The sequence below is a fragment of the Cervus canadensis genome, chromosome 3, assembly GCF_019320065.1.
Source record: "Cervus canadensis isolate Bull #8, Minnesota chromosome 3, ASM1932006v1, whole genome shotgun sequence".
NCBI classification, from domain to species: domain Eukaryota; kingdom Metazoa; phylum Chordata; class Mammalia; order Artiodactyla; family Cervidae; genus Cervus; species Cervus canadensis.
In genome coordinates, this window is record NC_057388.1 from 30,263,466 (window position 1) to 30,278,315 (window position 14,850).

Below are 14,850 nucleotides of genomic sequence, written 5' to 3' on the forward strand. Positions count from 1 at the left end.
CTATTAATATGGTGTGTCATATTAATAGATTTCCTAATACTGAATCAATCATATGTTCCTGTTCATGGTGTATCATTTCTTTATGTGGTGTTAGATTCTGTCCACTAAACATTATTTAAAACTTTTATATCAATATCTGTAAGTAGTATTGACCTATCATTTTTTTATTTTTCATATTGTATTTATCAGGTTATACTTATTCCCTTAATTTTTATTTGCTTTCCTCCATTTATGATTGAATTATCTGGGTCTCTTTTAGTTAAAAAATAAGGTTTCTTGGGGAAATAGATGGGGAGACAGTGGAAACAGTGTCAGACTTTATTTTTTGGAGCTCCAAAATCACTGTAGGTGGTGACTGTAGCCATGAAATTAAAAGACGCTTACTCCTTGGAAGGAAAGTTATGACCAACCTAGATAGCATATTAAAAAGCAGAGACATTACTTTGCCAACAAAGGTCCATGTCGTCAAGGCTATGGTTTTTCCAGTGGTCATGTATGGATGTGAGAGTTGGACTGTGAAGAAAGCTGAGCGCTGAAGACTTGATGCTTTTGAATTGTGGTGTTGGAGAAGACTCTTGAGAGTCCCTTGGACAGCAAGGAGATCCAAGCAGTCCATCCTAAAGGAGATCAGTCCTGGGTGTTCATTGGAAGGACCGATGCTGAAGCTGAAACTCCAGTACTTTGGCCACCTCATGCAAAGAGTTGACTCATTGGAAAAGACCCTTATGCTGGGAGGGATTGGGGGCAGGAGGAGAAGGGGATGACAGAGGATGAGATGGCTGGATGGCATCACCGATTCAATGGGCATGGGTTTGGGTAGATTCCGGGAGTTGGTGATGGACAGGGAGGCCTGGTGTGCTGCGATTCATGGGGTTGCAAAGAGTCAGACACGACTAAGCGACTGAACTGACTGAATTGAAGGTTTCTTGATTTATTAAGTAAATATCTTTTAGATTCTCTATCTCATTAACTTGTGATTTTATCTTTATTATTTTATTCTTTGTGCTTTTTATTTACTTTTTCATTCTTTTTCTAGTTTTAGGGGCTGGGAAAACTCATTTATTTTCTTTCCTTTTTCAGTTCAGTCACTCAGTCATGTTCGTCCTTTAGGATGGACTGGTTGGATCTCCTTGCAGGCCAAGGGACTCTCAAGAGTCTTCTCCAACACCACAGTTCAAAAGCATCAATTCTTCAGTGCTCAGCTTTCTGTATAGTGCAACTTTCACATCCATACACGACCACTGGAAAAACCATAGCCTTGACCAGATGGACCTTTGTTGGCAAGGTAATGTCTCTGCTTTTTAATATGCTGTCTAGGTTGGTCATAGACAAGTAAATCTCACAAAGTCTGCTATGCAGAGTCTTCACTGGCATTTTTTCAAAATTCATAATTTCAACTTATATTTTTGTTTCACCCAAGACTTGTTCAATAGATGGTTTATTTATCCCCAGGTGAAAGGCCCCTTTAAAGAAAAAAAATTATCAAATTCTATGATTCTTTTGCATTTTGATCAGAGTACTACCTGTAATGTATGTACATCCATCAGGGATACTGGCCTGTCATTTTCTTTTCTGTGTGATATCTTTGTCTGGTTTCGGTATCAGGGTGATGCTGATCTCTCATAGAATGAGTTCAGAAGTGTCCCTTCCTCTGCAGTTTTTTGGAATAGTTTCAGAAGTAGAGGTGGTGACTCTTCTCTAAATGTTTGGAAGAATTCACCTGTGAAGCCATCTGGTCCTGGACTTCGGTTTGCTTGAAGTTTTAAAATTATTGATTCAATTATTACTAGTAATGCATCAATTCATATTTTCTATTTCTTCCTGGTTCTGCCTTGGGAGATTGTACATTTAGGAATTTGTCTATTTTTTTCTTGTTCATCCATTTTACTAGCTTTCGTAATCTATTATGATCCTTTGCATTTCTGTGGTGTCAGCTGTAACTTCTTCTTTTCCATTTCTGATTTTATGGATTTGGGTCTCATCTTTTTTTTCTTGATGAGACTAGCTGAAGGTTTATCAGTTTTGTTTATCTTTTCAAAGCACTACCTTGAATTCTTAAACACAGTATTCTTTAGGGTAATTAGGTTCACAAAGAAACTGAGCATGAAGGTACAGAGATTTTTCATATACCTCCTACCCCTGCACATGCAGTCTCCCATTATTAACCTCCCCCACTAGAGAGTACATTTGTTACAACGGATGAACCTACATGAACACATAATTATCACCCAGAGTCCACAGTTTATATTAGGGTTCACTCCTGATACTGACGATCCTATGGGCTGCACAAATGTATAATGACACGTATCTACCATTTTAGCATCACTGGAGCCATTTCATGGCCCTAAAAATCCTGTATGTGCCACCCATTCATTCTTCCCTCCTCCTCATTTCTTTTTTTTCCTTAACAAATTTTACTTTATTATTATTTTTGGCCACACCACACAGCATGCAGGATCTTAGTTCCCTGACCAGCGATCAAACTCCACACTCTCAGCAGTGGAAGAGCAGAGTCTTCATCATTGGACCACTAGGGAAGTCTCACATTTGTTTTAATAGTATAAAAATACTCATTATTAACCTCGTCTTACTGATATTAAAATGCCTAAAATTAGAAATTAGATTAAGAGTTTGAATGAATGTATTTTTATATGAAAAACTGTCATAAAGAAATCCACTCATAGTATTCATTAGGTTTTTTAAACATACATACTCTAAATAATGACAGTTTACTCTTTTCCATTGACATTAGTGCCACTAAGACATTCTAATATGCTATCTTTATTGTCCACATCATCAAAGAAAGATCTGTTTGTATTTAATATACACTGTTTACTAAACTAGTAAAACAGACTAAGGCCTTTTGAGAACATACTAAACTAGTAAAACAGACTAAGGCCTTTCGAGAACATGTCAACAACTATCTTAAAAGAAGCAGGAAATTCATTTTATCACAATTTTCCTATTGCCTGAGACTTCTGGTTAACTGAATTTTTACTTTATACTACCAATAATTTGTTCCTCACAGTCTATGACACTTCTTATATATACTTATTCTATCAACAAATATTTAATGACTGTCTATAATTCATCAGACTCTAACAATATACTGGTGAAAATATGCATAAGATATCCCACCCTCATGTGTGGTGAAAGCATTTGTCACCCAGTCATGTCTGACTTTTTGTGGCCCACCAGGCTCCTCTGTCCATGGAATTCTCCATGCAAGAATCCTGGGGTGGGTTACCATACCCTCCTCCAAGGGATCTTCCCAACCCAGGAATCGAACCCAGGTCTCCCGCACTGCAGGCGTATTCTTTACTATCTGAGCCACCAGGAAGCTATCCTTATAAGCTTAGATCTTAGTGGGGAGTTACAGGTAAGGATCATAGCATAATGTATGGCAATGTGTATGGTAAGTTCCTGGGATGGGGAAGACATGGAGACAGGTGCTGAATTAAAGTACGGCAGCCAAGGAGAACTACTTTAAAGAGCTGATATTTGTACAGAGACCTGATATAGAAGTTGCCATGGAAAGATTTTAAGAAAGGAGTTTCAGGGCAGTGGGAAAAGGAAGTGTAAAGATAGCTGAGGCAGAAACCAGTTTGGAGGGACAGTCTGGAGGTCAGTTTGCTGTGGTGTAGAGAACAAACAAAAGAATGGACCGATATGAGGCAGAAGCTGGTAAGGATCAGATCACGAGGAAGCCACAAAAAGCAGTTTGGGTTTTATTCTGACTGGCACTGACGGCAGTTACAGAATTTCACGGTGGGTGGCAACTGATTCTGACTTATGTTTTTAATGATTACTGATCCCTAAATGGAGAATGGACTGAGAGGAGGCAGGAATGAGAGGAAAGCAGTCCATCCAAGAGGCTTGATTCAGGTGGCCTAGACCACAGTAGCAGTAATGGAGAGGATGAATCAGTGCATGCAGCACGCATCGCAGTTAGAGGGCAGAGAGCAGCGTCTAGGATAACACCTGCGGTGGTGTCATTTACTGCAACAAAGACGACAGAGAACAAAGGAGGCACAGAAGAAAACAGTTCCTTTGAAGTAAGGAACTGTCTTTCCCTAGACCTCACACACATCACCAAGTGTGGAACTGAGAAGAGCAGAGGAAAAATATGTGAGCATCAGATCATTCCAGCACCAGCTATCTAATCCAAAGTGTTAGAGTCACACACCTAGCCCATAGTTGGGGGGTGGGAGTGGGAAAGGAAAGAATTTTGAACCAGCTATTCTACTGAAGTTTAAAAGCAAATAGATGGTGTCTCAGAAACTGAAATGTGATCATATGATTGAAAGTGGCCTCAAAAGTTATGAAACTGAATCAACATGTTGTTCATGAAAATGCAACTCAGTGGAAAGAGGAGTGGTTAGAACACAGCTGAATGCAGTAACAGGAAAGATGACTCTTCTATGTTTATTCCCCAAGTTTTTCAGAATATTCAGAAAATGAAATACCAAAAGGAACTCAAGAATGAGTAATCATCAGCTGGATCAAAAACTGCTCAGAAGTTTAACAGGGTAAAGACAGAGGACTGATGTCAACGATATGGCAGCGGTTGATCACCTTCATAAAATGAATTTTAGTAAGTAGCAGAGACACAAAAGCCAAATTGAAAAAAAAAAAAAGCCAAATTGGAGTGGATAAAAAAGAACACAGTGAAGTGAAGAAATAAAGGTTAACAGTTACAGAATATCTTTTGAGAAGTTTAGCTACAAACACATGAGATAAAAACAAGAGTCGACGCTTTTTAATCATAAAGTGAAGTTGCTCAGTCGTGTCCGACTCTGCAACCCCGTGGTCTGTAGCCCACCAGGCTCCTCGGTCCATGGGATTCTCCAGGCAAGAATACTGGAGTGGGTTGCCATTTCCCAATGGCAGCTTAATTTCTAGCATGCTTCACAGAAATGTCACTATTATTCTTTAGCAATCTTCTGCAACCAAAATATGCACAGTGCAGGAAAACATAATTTTCAAATAGATTTTTTTTTCTTACCTTCACTGATTAAATTTAATGTGTCTTGTTTTCCATCTCCTTCTTGTGACTGACCTGGATCCAGTGACGTCTGAGAAAGGCTAACCTCAGCTGATAACTGGTCAAGGCTCTGATAACTTTTTCTGTAAGACAAAGGTAAAATACTACTTTAACTTCTTCCCACAATAAAAAATTTCTAGAGATATTCTTTAATGGTTTTCTCCAGTTTATTGAATTTCTGGTTCATTTCTCCCCATTTGCCCCCTAAACTTCATCTGTATCATGGCGGCAATAGAAACTGTTATATATTTCCCTCTGCCCTCTTTGGAGGTTGTTAAATCCACTAAAAGAGGAAAAGAGAAACAATCTGTCAAACAAATTCAATTCCTTACATCTATTTTTGATCATCAGGTTAGTAAAGAAATAGGCACTTTTGGTCATTATCAATTGTCAAAGGTGCAGAAAACCTCAAGTCTCTCAATACACAAATGAAACTGACATAATTTTTGTTATGAGGTTTGTGTCTCCTAAGCACAATACCTTGCTACTATTACAGATGATTTTTACATAAAAATAACAAATTATTGTTAACAATTCCTGTAACTGAGAAATTAAAAAATGTTGGGTAGTAAAATACCTGTTTGTGTTAATACACCTTCAAGATGATTAACCTCCTTCCATCATCTATTGACAACTGTGAGCCCATTTTATTTCTTTAAAAAATTTATTTATTTTTAATTGAAGGATAATTGCTTTACAGTATTGTGTTGGTTTCTGACAAAAATCAACATGAATGAGCCAATTTTCTATTAAATAAATTCACTAGAAATAAATTATAACATGAAAATTCAGTTATGAATGGAAAGTTAATGAATGTTTATGTGTAAATGTTCAAATCTTCCTCATATTTGTTTTGTCAACATAAAACCAACTCAAGAGAGATATGCAGCTGTGGTATTACTGACATTTCAGGTATGTGACAAAATTCAGTATTATTTCTAAATATAAATGATCCAGGAAGAGGAACACATCTCCTGGAAATAAGGAACAAACCTTATTTCCAAAGGTAGTCAAACCCTATCTAATTTCCTAGAAATGTTATAATAATATTGTAGAAAATATATATAATCTAAGTGATCTATGACATAGCTCTTCTCTATTCATACACACAAGAGGAGGCTCACAGATTTATCTGCTGTGTGTGTATTAAGTATGAGGGGGATACAACTGGCACCTATTTGTCTTTTCCTTTAAGAAATGAGGTGAAGGATGAGGTGATGGAATAGCTTCCTAGCTTACAACATGAGCACTTTCTCACTTTACAACAGTGATGACTTTTCAAATGTTGAGAGTATAAAAGTTCTTACTCATAATTTTAAATAGCAAGATAGTCTCTGTAGGAAACTTCTGATAATTGTAACAGATAACACACATATATAACATGTAACAAAAAATGATAGCAATATTTATATAGCAATTATCAAATGCTAGGCACTGTTCTACATGTGCATATATATTAACTTCCTTAATGCTCATGGCTACCAGAAGAGGTTGGAATTATTATCATCCCCAGTTTACAGAAGAGGACTGGGACACAGGAGGTGAGATTTGCACCTGGTAGCCTGACTCTATGGAGAAGGCAATGGCACCCCACCCCAGTACTCTTGCCTGGAAAATCCCATGGACGGAGGAGCCTGGTAGGCTGCAGTTCATGGGGTCGCTACGAGTTGGACACGACTGAGCGACTTCACTTTCTTTCTTTCTTTATTTCGTAGCTAAGTTGGTTAAGAATCTGCCTGCGATGCAGAAGACCCAGGTTCAATCTCTGGGTTGGGAAGATCCTCTGGAGACGGAAATAGTAACCCAGTCCAGTATTCTTGCCTGGAGAATCCCATGGACAGAGGAGCCTGGCAGGCTACAGTCCATGGGGTCGCAAGAGTCGGACACGACTTAGCGACTAAACCACCACCACCACCAGATACACCAAACCAGGTAACAGTCTGTTCCTATCTCAGAGTTAAATTTTTTAAACAGCAAGAGCTTAATCAAAATAAGAACCCAGATAGTAAGAGTCATGCATTGACTATATAAAAGTTCGCAGTTTACTCTATGCCATTACATTGTTAAATATAATTTAAAATTGTAGGAACTGTTGTGAGCACTTGAGACATAATAAAATTCACAGCATCCAATTTCTTACTATAGGAACATTTAAAAACCACTCAAATTCAAACTTCTATATATAGAACTGGGTACCAAAATAAAGGCAAATTAAAGGAAACAGTGATAAGTCAATGCAATTATAAGCAAATTTTTCTACAGTCTTATACTTCATATCAATTCAGACACAATGATGTGGCTAATTTACACTACTTATTTGCCCATTAGATATCTTGAGGTAATAATTTACATTATCTGGTAGTTACTGGACAACAGAGTGTGATAAACAGAAGAATAAACTATCCATATGTAGAAAATAGAAACAAATATATGCACTCAATCTATACACAGAGGCACATCACTGTGCATGGAAACTGTTCTTTTTATTCTTGGTTTGATTTCCATGGAAGTATGTTTAAGGAACAAAGTAAGCATTTGCTACAGCAGAACATCTATAAACATGGAAGGATATTTACTAAAAATAGAAGGATGCAAGGGAGCTTAAAAGAGGACAAAATGTGAGTCAGGTCAATACAAAACATAATTTGTAAAAGATGTCTACAACCTCAGTGCTTTAGACACACATGAGGAGAACCTGGAATATACATGAAGTGATTATATCAAATAGGCCTAAATAGTAGATCATGAAGGGCATAAAAAACCCTCATAATTCTTAATAATTTTGTGAGTGGAAGCCAAATTGGGAGACAATGATAAATTTAGACGACTAAAAAAAAGTGTAAGTAGAAGATACATATATGGTGACAATGGATCTGATCTGGAATAGGAATAATCTAACAAAGTTATATAACAGATAATCTAACAAGATTATGTAACAGATATTTAACAAGCTCATGTGACCTAGACTTTGCATATAAAGATACATATATTAAAACAGAACTTAGTGGAAAGAAAAAAGATCAATTGCTCGGTGTGTGTGTTAGGGAGTGTGCCTTATATATTTATTTATTGTTGAGCTTTTACAGTAATGCCTTAAATGCCTTAAAATTTTTTAACATGATATGCCAATGTTTGAAGTAAAGGAAGAGATATAATAAAATCCCATATAACTAATCTTGTCAGTCTAAATAATCTAGAAATAAATTTGAAATGATATGTTCAAAGCTTTATAAACAGTGTAGTAAATAGAAATAAATTTAAGATCTCTTGTGAAAGGGGTCCTTCCATGACAAGGTGATCACAGCCAAGTTACCCAATGGGTCATTTTACCACGAAATTCATTACATCAAATAGCACACTCTCTTTTTTCTAAAACCCAAGTGGGCAAATATATTTACAGAGCCCCTGGAGAAGTTAACTACAGACCTTCCATATCCTCAGCATGAAATTTCAATGGCTCATTACAGGGTCAGTTTCTTTCTCCATATTATTAAGAGAGCTAACGTTCCCTGTTAAGGAGGCTCTGGCTACCTCCTTCATGATCTGCAGTTTCTCACAAATGTTTGTTGGACTTATTTAAGACACTGATAAAATGAAGAGGAATTCGTGATCAGGTCAGTTCAATGACTTTGGCCTGTATCATAAATCTGAGGAAAGCAAAAACAGTATCTTGATGAAAAGCTATGATGTGTTTCAAACATGATTTATATACAGCACTACTCTGTTCTGAAAATCCATTTCTATATGAAAATGTCCATTTCTAAAAAGAAAAAAAAAAAAAGAAAATGTCCATTTCTACATGAAAAAGTTGGTATTATTTGTTTCGAACAACTGGGAATTTGTTGGTCATTTTAAATTTAGATAGGGCTTTAAGAGCTCTCTAAGAAATAGCAGGATATCAGGTGAGTGGATATTGCCCAAACATGAAAGATATAAGGCTATATAAGAGTCCAAAACAGAAAATATTAATAGACTATAAATAAATAAAGTTTCATCAGAAAGGGATTAGGTGCCAAGCAATTTACTACCTCAGATGACTCTTACGATTCCATTTAAATAAGCATTCCCCCCACGCCAGTATTACATGTGCACAAACAAAAAGCAAGGAGTCATGCTTGGTGTTAAACAGCAAGGAAGCCACAGAAATACTTTCAAATCCTGACTTTAAACTCTAGGTACGGGGATGCCAGCACTGCCCCAAGTGCGTACTTTTGTTCAGGGATATCAGTTTGGCAACAGGGTCACAGAAAAGCAGTGCCAACATCAGAGGTCTGGCTAGATTAAAAACGGATGATGCTAGGAAGGAACGGGTATCCTTTCTTAACCTAATGGAGAAACCAAGTCAAGAGGGACAAAATCTGGATCCATTCTAAACAGGCAGTTTCGCTGGATTCTTTTCTGAGACTGCAATTACTCTTGTTGCTGCTACAATATTTTGTAGAAGACAGCCACTATTACTACATGCAGAGGTAACCCAGAAATAAACCTTCCACTTGGATGTCCTCACTGGTTCCCCAGGGGGGCAGCTCTATGGGCAGGCAGTGGTATGTACATGTCTTTCTGCTAAAACATTTTACCACCCACTATCTACAGTGACAACATAGATGTTGTAATAAAAAGCAAAGTTACTAGTCTTAATTTGTCAGGATATAATAATATTTTTGCAGTTATAAAAGCAGGAGCATCTTATGTTATAATATACCAAGTATTGCTATAAATTCAGGATTTCAATTATAAATTAGAAATACAAATAAATATTTTTGCATACATTATATGTGTCACAGAAAGATAAACTTATATACTAGAATAATAAGATATATTCTAGTTATTTAAATCTTTCATAGGATGTAAGGGGAACTAGGTTCCAATCCATGAAAGACCCAGTCAACACCTTGAATCCTACTTAGTGTGGTGCAGGAGATGATGAAGAAAGTTCTACTGATTCATTTTGTAAATAACTGGCTCATATCTCCCTACTTATCTCTAACAATCAATGAAACTAATAGGAAAGTAAACATAAAAGCCTCCAGCAACCTTTTTTAAACAACAAAAGGTAAAAATGTATTTTGAGTTCTATCTCTGAAATGAGAAAAATCACAGAGGAAAGTGGGCAGAAATTAGGTCTGTGCTAAGACATTCCTTGTAGTTTCTACAAGGAAATGTAGTGTCAGGCCACTAATTACCTAGTGAAAGGTGGCCTAAGAAGCACAAAAAGAAGTATATTGCTCTACCAATGAAGGGCTTCCCCGGTGGCTCAGTGGTAAAGAACCTGCCTGCCAATGCAGGAGACACAGGATACGTGGGTTTGATCCCTGGGTTGGGAAGATCCCCTAGAAGAGGAAATGGCAACCCACTCCAGTATTCTTGCCTGGTTAAATCCCATGGACAGAGGAGCCTGGAAGGCTACGGTCCATGGGGTTGCAAAGAGTTGGGCATGACTGAGTATGCATGCACTACCAGTGAAATTTTAAAAAGGGCTATAAAAGAAAAGCCGAGAAAAAAACAAAAAGAGAGAGGGGGGAAAAAAAAAAGGAAGAGAGAAGAAAGAGAAGGAGAAGAGAGGGAAGCAGAGGAAGGAGGGACAAAGGGAAGGGAAGGGAGAACCAAAGAAGATGGAGGGAGAGCAGGAAAAACTATCAGAAAATCAGCTGAAGATATGAAAATAAAAACATTGAAAACAATTATCAAGATGGGAAAGTAACTAAAAGCCAAAAGAAGGTAACACAATTTACAAGTTCTGAAATGAAGATTACCTAAAGAAAGAGAGCCTAAGATTTTGCGGCTCTCAACAGGGGGAAACAGTAGCTAAGTGAAACAGTCCTGAATGCTGGGACAAAGAAATAAGAAAAGGATCTTGTGGCCATGGGTGGAGTGATTTTATCTTCAATATCCCCCAAAAATTAGATTTATTGAAAAATGAACAAAACTCTTTCAGACCCACCAAGAACAAGTAAATTTCTTTCTATCCTTTTATGACATGGAATTTTGTGTTTTAGAACAAGCATGAAAATTAGTTTTAATGTAAAAACAAACACCACAGCTAGAATTCAAATACAGATGGCTCATTAAATACAAGCTCACTGACATAACTGAAGGACTGGCTGAAGGTTCAGTAGAGAAGTGAGTAGCTACTGTAACACTACACAAGCGTTTCTCAACGTCTTTACTTCTCCAGGGTGCCGTGGCTTTGTAACATTACCACATTCGTGGCCTTAATATAACCTTACCAAGCCAAAATAGTCTTAAATCCTACTTTTGCTCTGAGCTAATAATGAATTCAGAAAAGTATTAGAAACCAAAGTGGACAGTCATATGCTGCGGTACAACTAAGTTTGTAATTAGTTGGGAAAAAAAAAAAAGGGTCACACTTACTCATACCACTGTTTATTGTGTTTTCGGTAAAGCAACGTGTCCAAGGCAACAGCATTGACATCCAGAGCTCCTGGGGAAGGCCACTGGTTGGTGAGGTGGGCAGTTAACTCTTGTCTCGATCTTAAATCATTATTCTTTAGCACAGTCCTGTGAATATTAAGATGGTGAGTGCTTTTGTCTTCACTGTTCTGCAATGGCAGAGGAAGCTAATGGTATCAGTTTAGGCCCCCATATTCACCTTTTAAAAACGGTATGTTAACAGACTGGGGACAGAACTGCAGGAAGGCTGGCCGGGGCCGTGGCTGTTCTGTCTCCTGCAGTAGGTGCTTTTCATCCTTTCTCTACCTGCTGTAACAAGCCGCTACCTGTGAAATTCAGGCTTCCTATCTTTTCCCCAGAGATATTACTAAAGGACTAAAGGACTCAAGCTGCACTGGACATCGTAACTAAAAAATAATGGTGATATCTTAAGAGTCACAGGTAATCAGATGCCAATAAAAACATAAAAGAGAGTGGAGATTCCATCTGTATGACTATCTAGCTTCAAAATTCACAATGTTGAAGTAACAGTAAACAAAAGAATTAAATAGAAATAAAATACAGAAAAATAGAAAATAAAAACTATGAGGTTCCTGTAATTGTTTCTGATAGAAGTGACTACCAATAAATCTTCATGAAAATAATTTCCTCAATGACAACTGCATTGAACCATATACTCTACCAGAAATTTTCTACAGAATGAAGCCACTGTAACAACTCATGGTTTTATTTTCATCTTCTGTAGAGCTGTTAATACAACTTGGAAAAGAACTAGCTTTCTGCCAAAATTTCAATTCACAAAACTAATTCAACATTTGAACTGTTAGTTCAATTAAAAGCATAATTCTTTTTGCAAAGCTCTAACTCTACCTCTAGAATACCTTAAAATACCACCTAGGCCATCTGCGTTCTCAAGCAGGGGTCCAGGACTTTAATGTCCCAAGGTTCTGAGCAATCAGCTCAGAAGTAGGAAGTGAGATGTGCTTGCCACTAACTTTCAGAGACCACAGTCCTGCTGTGGGCGGCAGACAGCCAGCAGTGCACTAGCGAGCATTAGAGAAGGCCAGCCTGCACAACACCACTGGCTACTAACCATGATTCTGATGGAGCACTACCACTTTTAAATGTCTCTACAAGCTACAAACAAATATTCTGATTTTATAGAGATCTGATTTTATCTGTGTGCATTTAAAGTATTTGTTACAAAAAATAAAATAAAATATTTGTTCCACTATGTCCATAAAGAAACATTATCTGATGTAAACAATAGATTTTCTCCTACAATGGGAATACTAGAAATGAAATAGGCAGAGGTCAGTGAGAATGTCTCCCATTAAGATACTACCTTAAGCAAGGTTCAACTATTTCATTTCAGTAGAGAAGGAATGAAACACTTAAAAAAGACTTCTAGGGTACTTTAACATTAGTTTTTACAAAAACAGTAAAGAGGGATTAGAAAACTTCTAAGATTGACAGAAAAATTGTGTAAAGCATAAATGGTGCTTACTGGCCAGAGAATCTATTAAAATAAACTGTCTTTATTTTGGGCTCTATTACTACATTTTTCTCTTTCACATACTCCTCTTTAGGGTTTCCAGTGGATGTCACTGGAGAACAGAATCTCAAAGTCGTAACTGGCCTACAGGAAATATTCACAGCAGAATGCAAGAAAGGCACATAGGCATCTGAGGAAAGGACACTGGTAAAACTCAGTTAACGAAAAGTAAGTGCACCACCTCCACTTCAGAATATGTTGTAGAAACTGAAAACTTTTACACCATGTAGAATGGAAAAAGGGACTGAAAGTTCACAGAATTTTTTACACACTATTTGCCCATGGATAATTTTTGCCCATTGATGAATTAGGTATTATCTTTTTCTGTGGGAACCTGCCTAGTCCTCTGGAACAAGATATAAGAGATTTCAGCGTATTGAACAGGTCTAGTTTTTCATCCATGCCACACCTGGTTCCCACCATCTGTGAGGAATGTGGACAGAGGAAATCCTAGCACTTGCCCTGCGGCTGTGGAACGCAAAGCTTCCTGGAGGATCCTGGTAAGGGGACCCTTGCTCTCACCACCCCCGTACACTAGGGGGCAGGCAAGTGAGCTGGTTAGGTTGAGAACCCCACCCTTGAATTCTGAATCTTGACCAGAGTTCATTTAGGGTGATAGACAAGCAGTTTATTTGTTCTAGCAGTGAGGTCCTGACCAAGATGTACCAAAAAAGAGACAATCCTATTTCCCAACCGTCTGAAGGAGCTCAGCCTGCTGCTAACATTTAAGGTTAATAATTCTACATAAAGATGCACTAAGAGAAAATTGATTAATTTACTAAGAAAGTAGAAATAATATATGTATTCCAGCTCATTTTTAACAACTTTCCTGTAGTATCTACCTCTGAATTGGTGGATAACTAATATCTCTTTAGATTCTCAGTAGGAATTATTTAGGAATTTGGCCACACCCACACAATTCAATCTTATCCTCCTCAGCTTTACTGAAGGATAATTGATAATTTAAAATTGTATACATTTAAAGTAAACAACTTGATGATTTGATATACAATGTGAAATAATAATCACACTCAAGCTAATTAACACATCCAACACCTAACATAGTTAACTTCTTTTTTTTTTGTGATGAGAACACTTAAGATCTACCCTCTTAGAAGATTTCAAGTATACAATAATGTTAACTACAGTCACTTTGTCATGCATTAGATCTCCAGAATTTATTCATCTTGCATAATAGAAACGTTGTACTCCTGAACTTTATCTCCCTAAATACCCCCCTCTCCAGGCTCTGATAACATTTTATTCCATTTCTGTGAATTTGACTTCTTTAGAGTCCACATATAAATGGGATCATATGGTTTTTGTCTTTCTGCATCTAGTTTATTTCACTTAGCATAATGTCATCCATGTTGTCATGAATGGTAGGATTTCCTTCATTTTTAAGGCTGCATTATCATCCATTGTATATGTTTGTATATAGACACACAGTCTTTATATATCACATATTCTTTATCCATTCATCCATGGACACATGGACATTGAAATTACCTCTACCTCTTGGTTACTGTTAATAATGCTGAAATTAACATGACAGTGCAGCTATCACTTCAAGAGAAAGGCTTTAATCTCCTAGGGCTTCCCTGAGTTCCAAAGAGATTCAAGCAGTTTTGAATTTAGGGAAATGAGGGAATGCAGAAACAAAGGAAAAGCAGTCAAGAAACAATAGCTCACATAAACAGAAAATTATAGCAGACTGACAAAAGAAATCAAAGATGATATAAACAATTGAGGAGATACATCATATTCCTGGATTGGAAGAAATGGACATTGTGAAAATGACAATCCTACCAGAAGCAATCTACAGATTCACTGCAAGCTC

General features: G+C 37.2%; 1 protein-coding gene across 8 annotated transcripts in view; it reads right to left on the bottom strand.

Moving 5' to 3' along the window:
- LOC122438224 (RUN domain-containing protein 3B) overlaps positions 1-14,850 on the bottom strand; it is a 157,359-nt gene that overhangs the window by 16,152 nt on the left and 126,357 nt on the right. For 6 of the 8 annotated variants that reach the window (XR_006268486.1, XM_043462864.1, XM_043462859.1 and 3 more), the window contains 2 exons: positions 11,417-11,563; positions 5,006-5,127 (listed from right to left, as the gene is read on the bottom strand). Coding sequence is in view for 7 of the 8 variants with exons in the window: in XM_043462864.1 (XP_043318799.1) it covers positions 5,006-5,127; positions 11,417-11,563 (269 nt within the window). In the remaining variant the exon portion in view is untranslated. The remainder of the gene's footprint in view (positions 1-5,005; positions 5,128-11,416; positions 11,564-14,850) is intronic. The other 2 variants (XM_043462862.1, XM_043462863.1) reach the window with 1 other exon arrangement.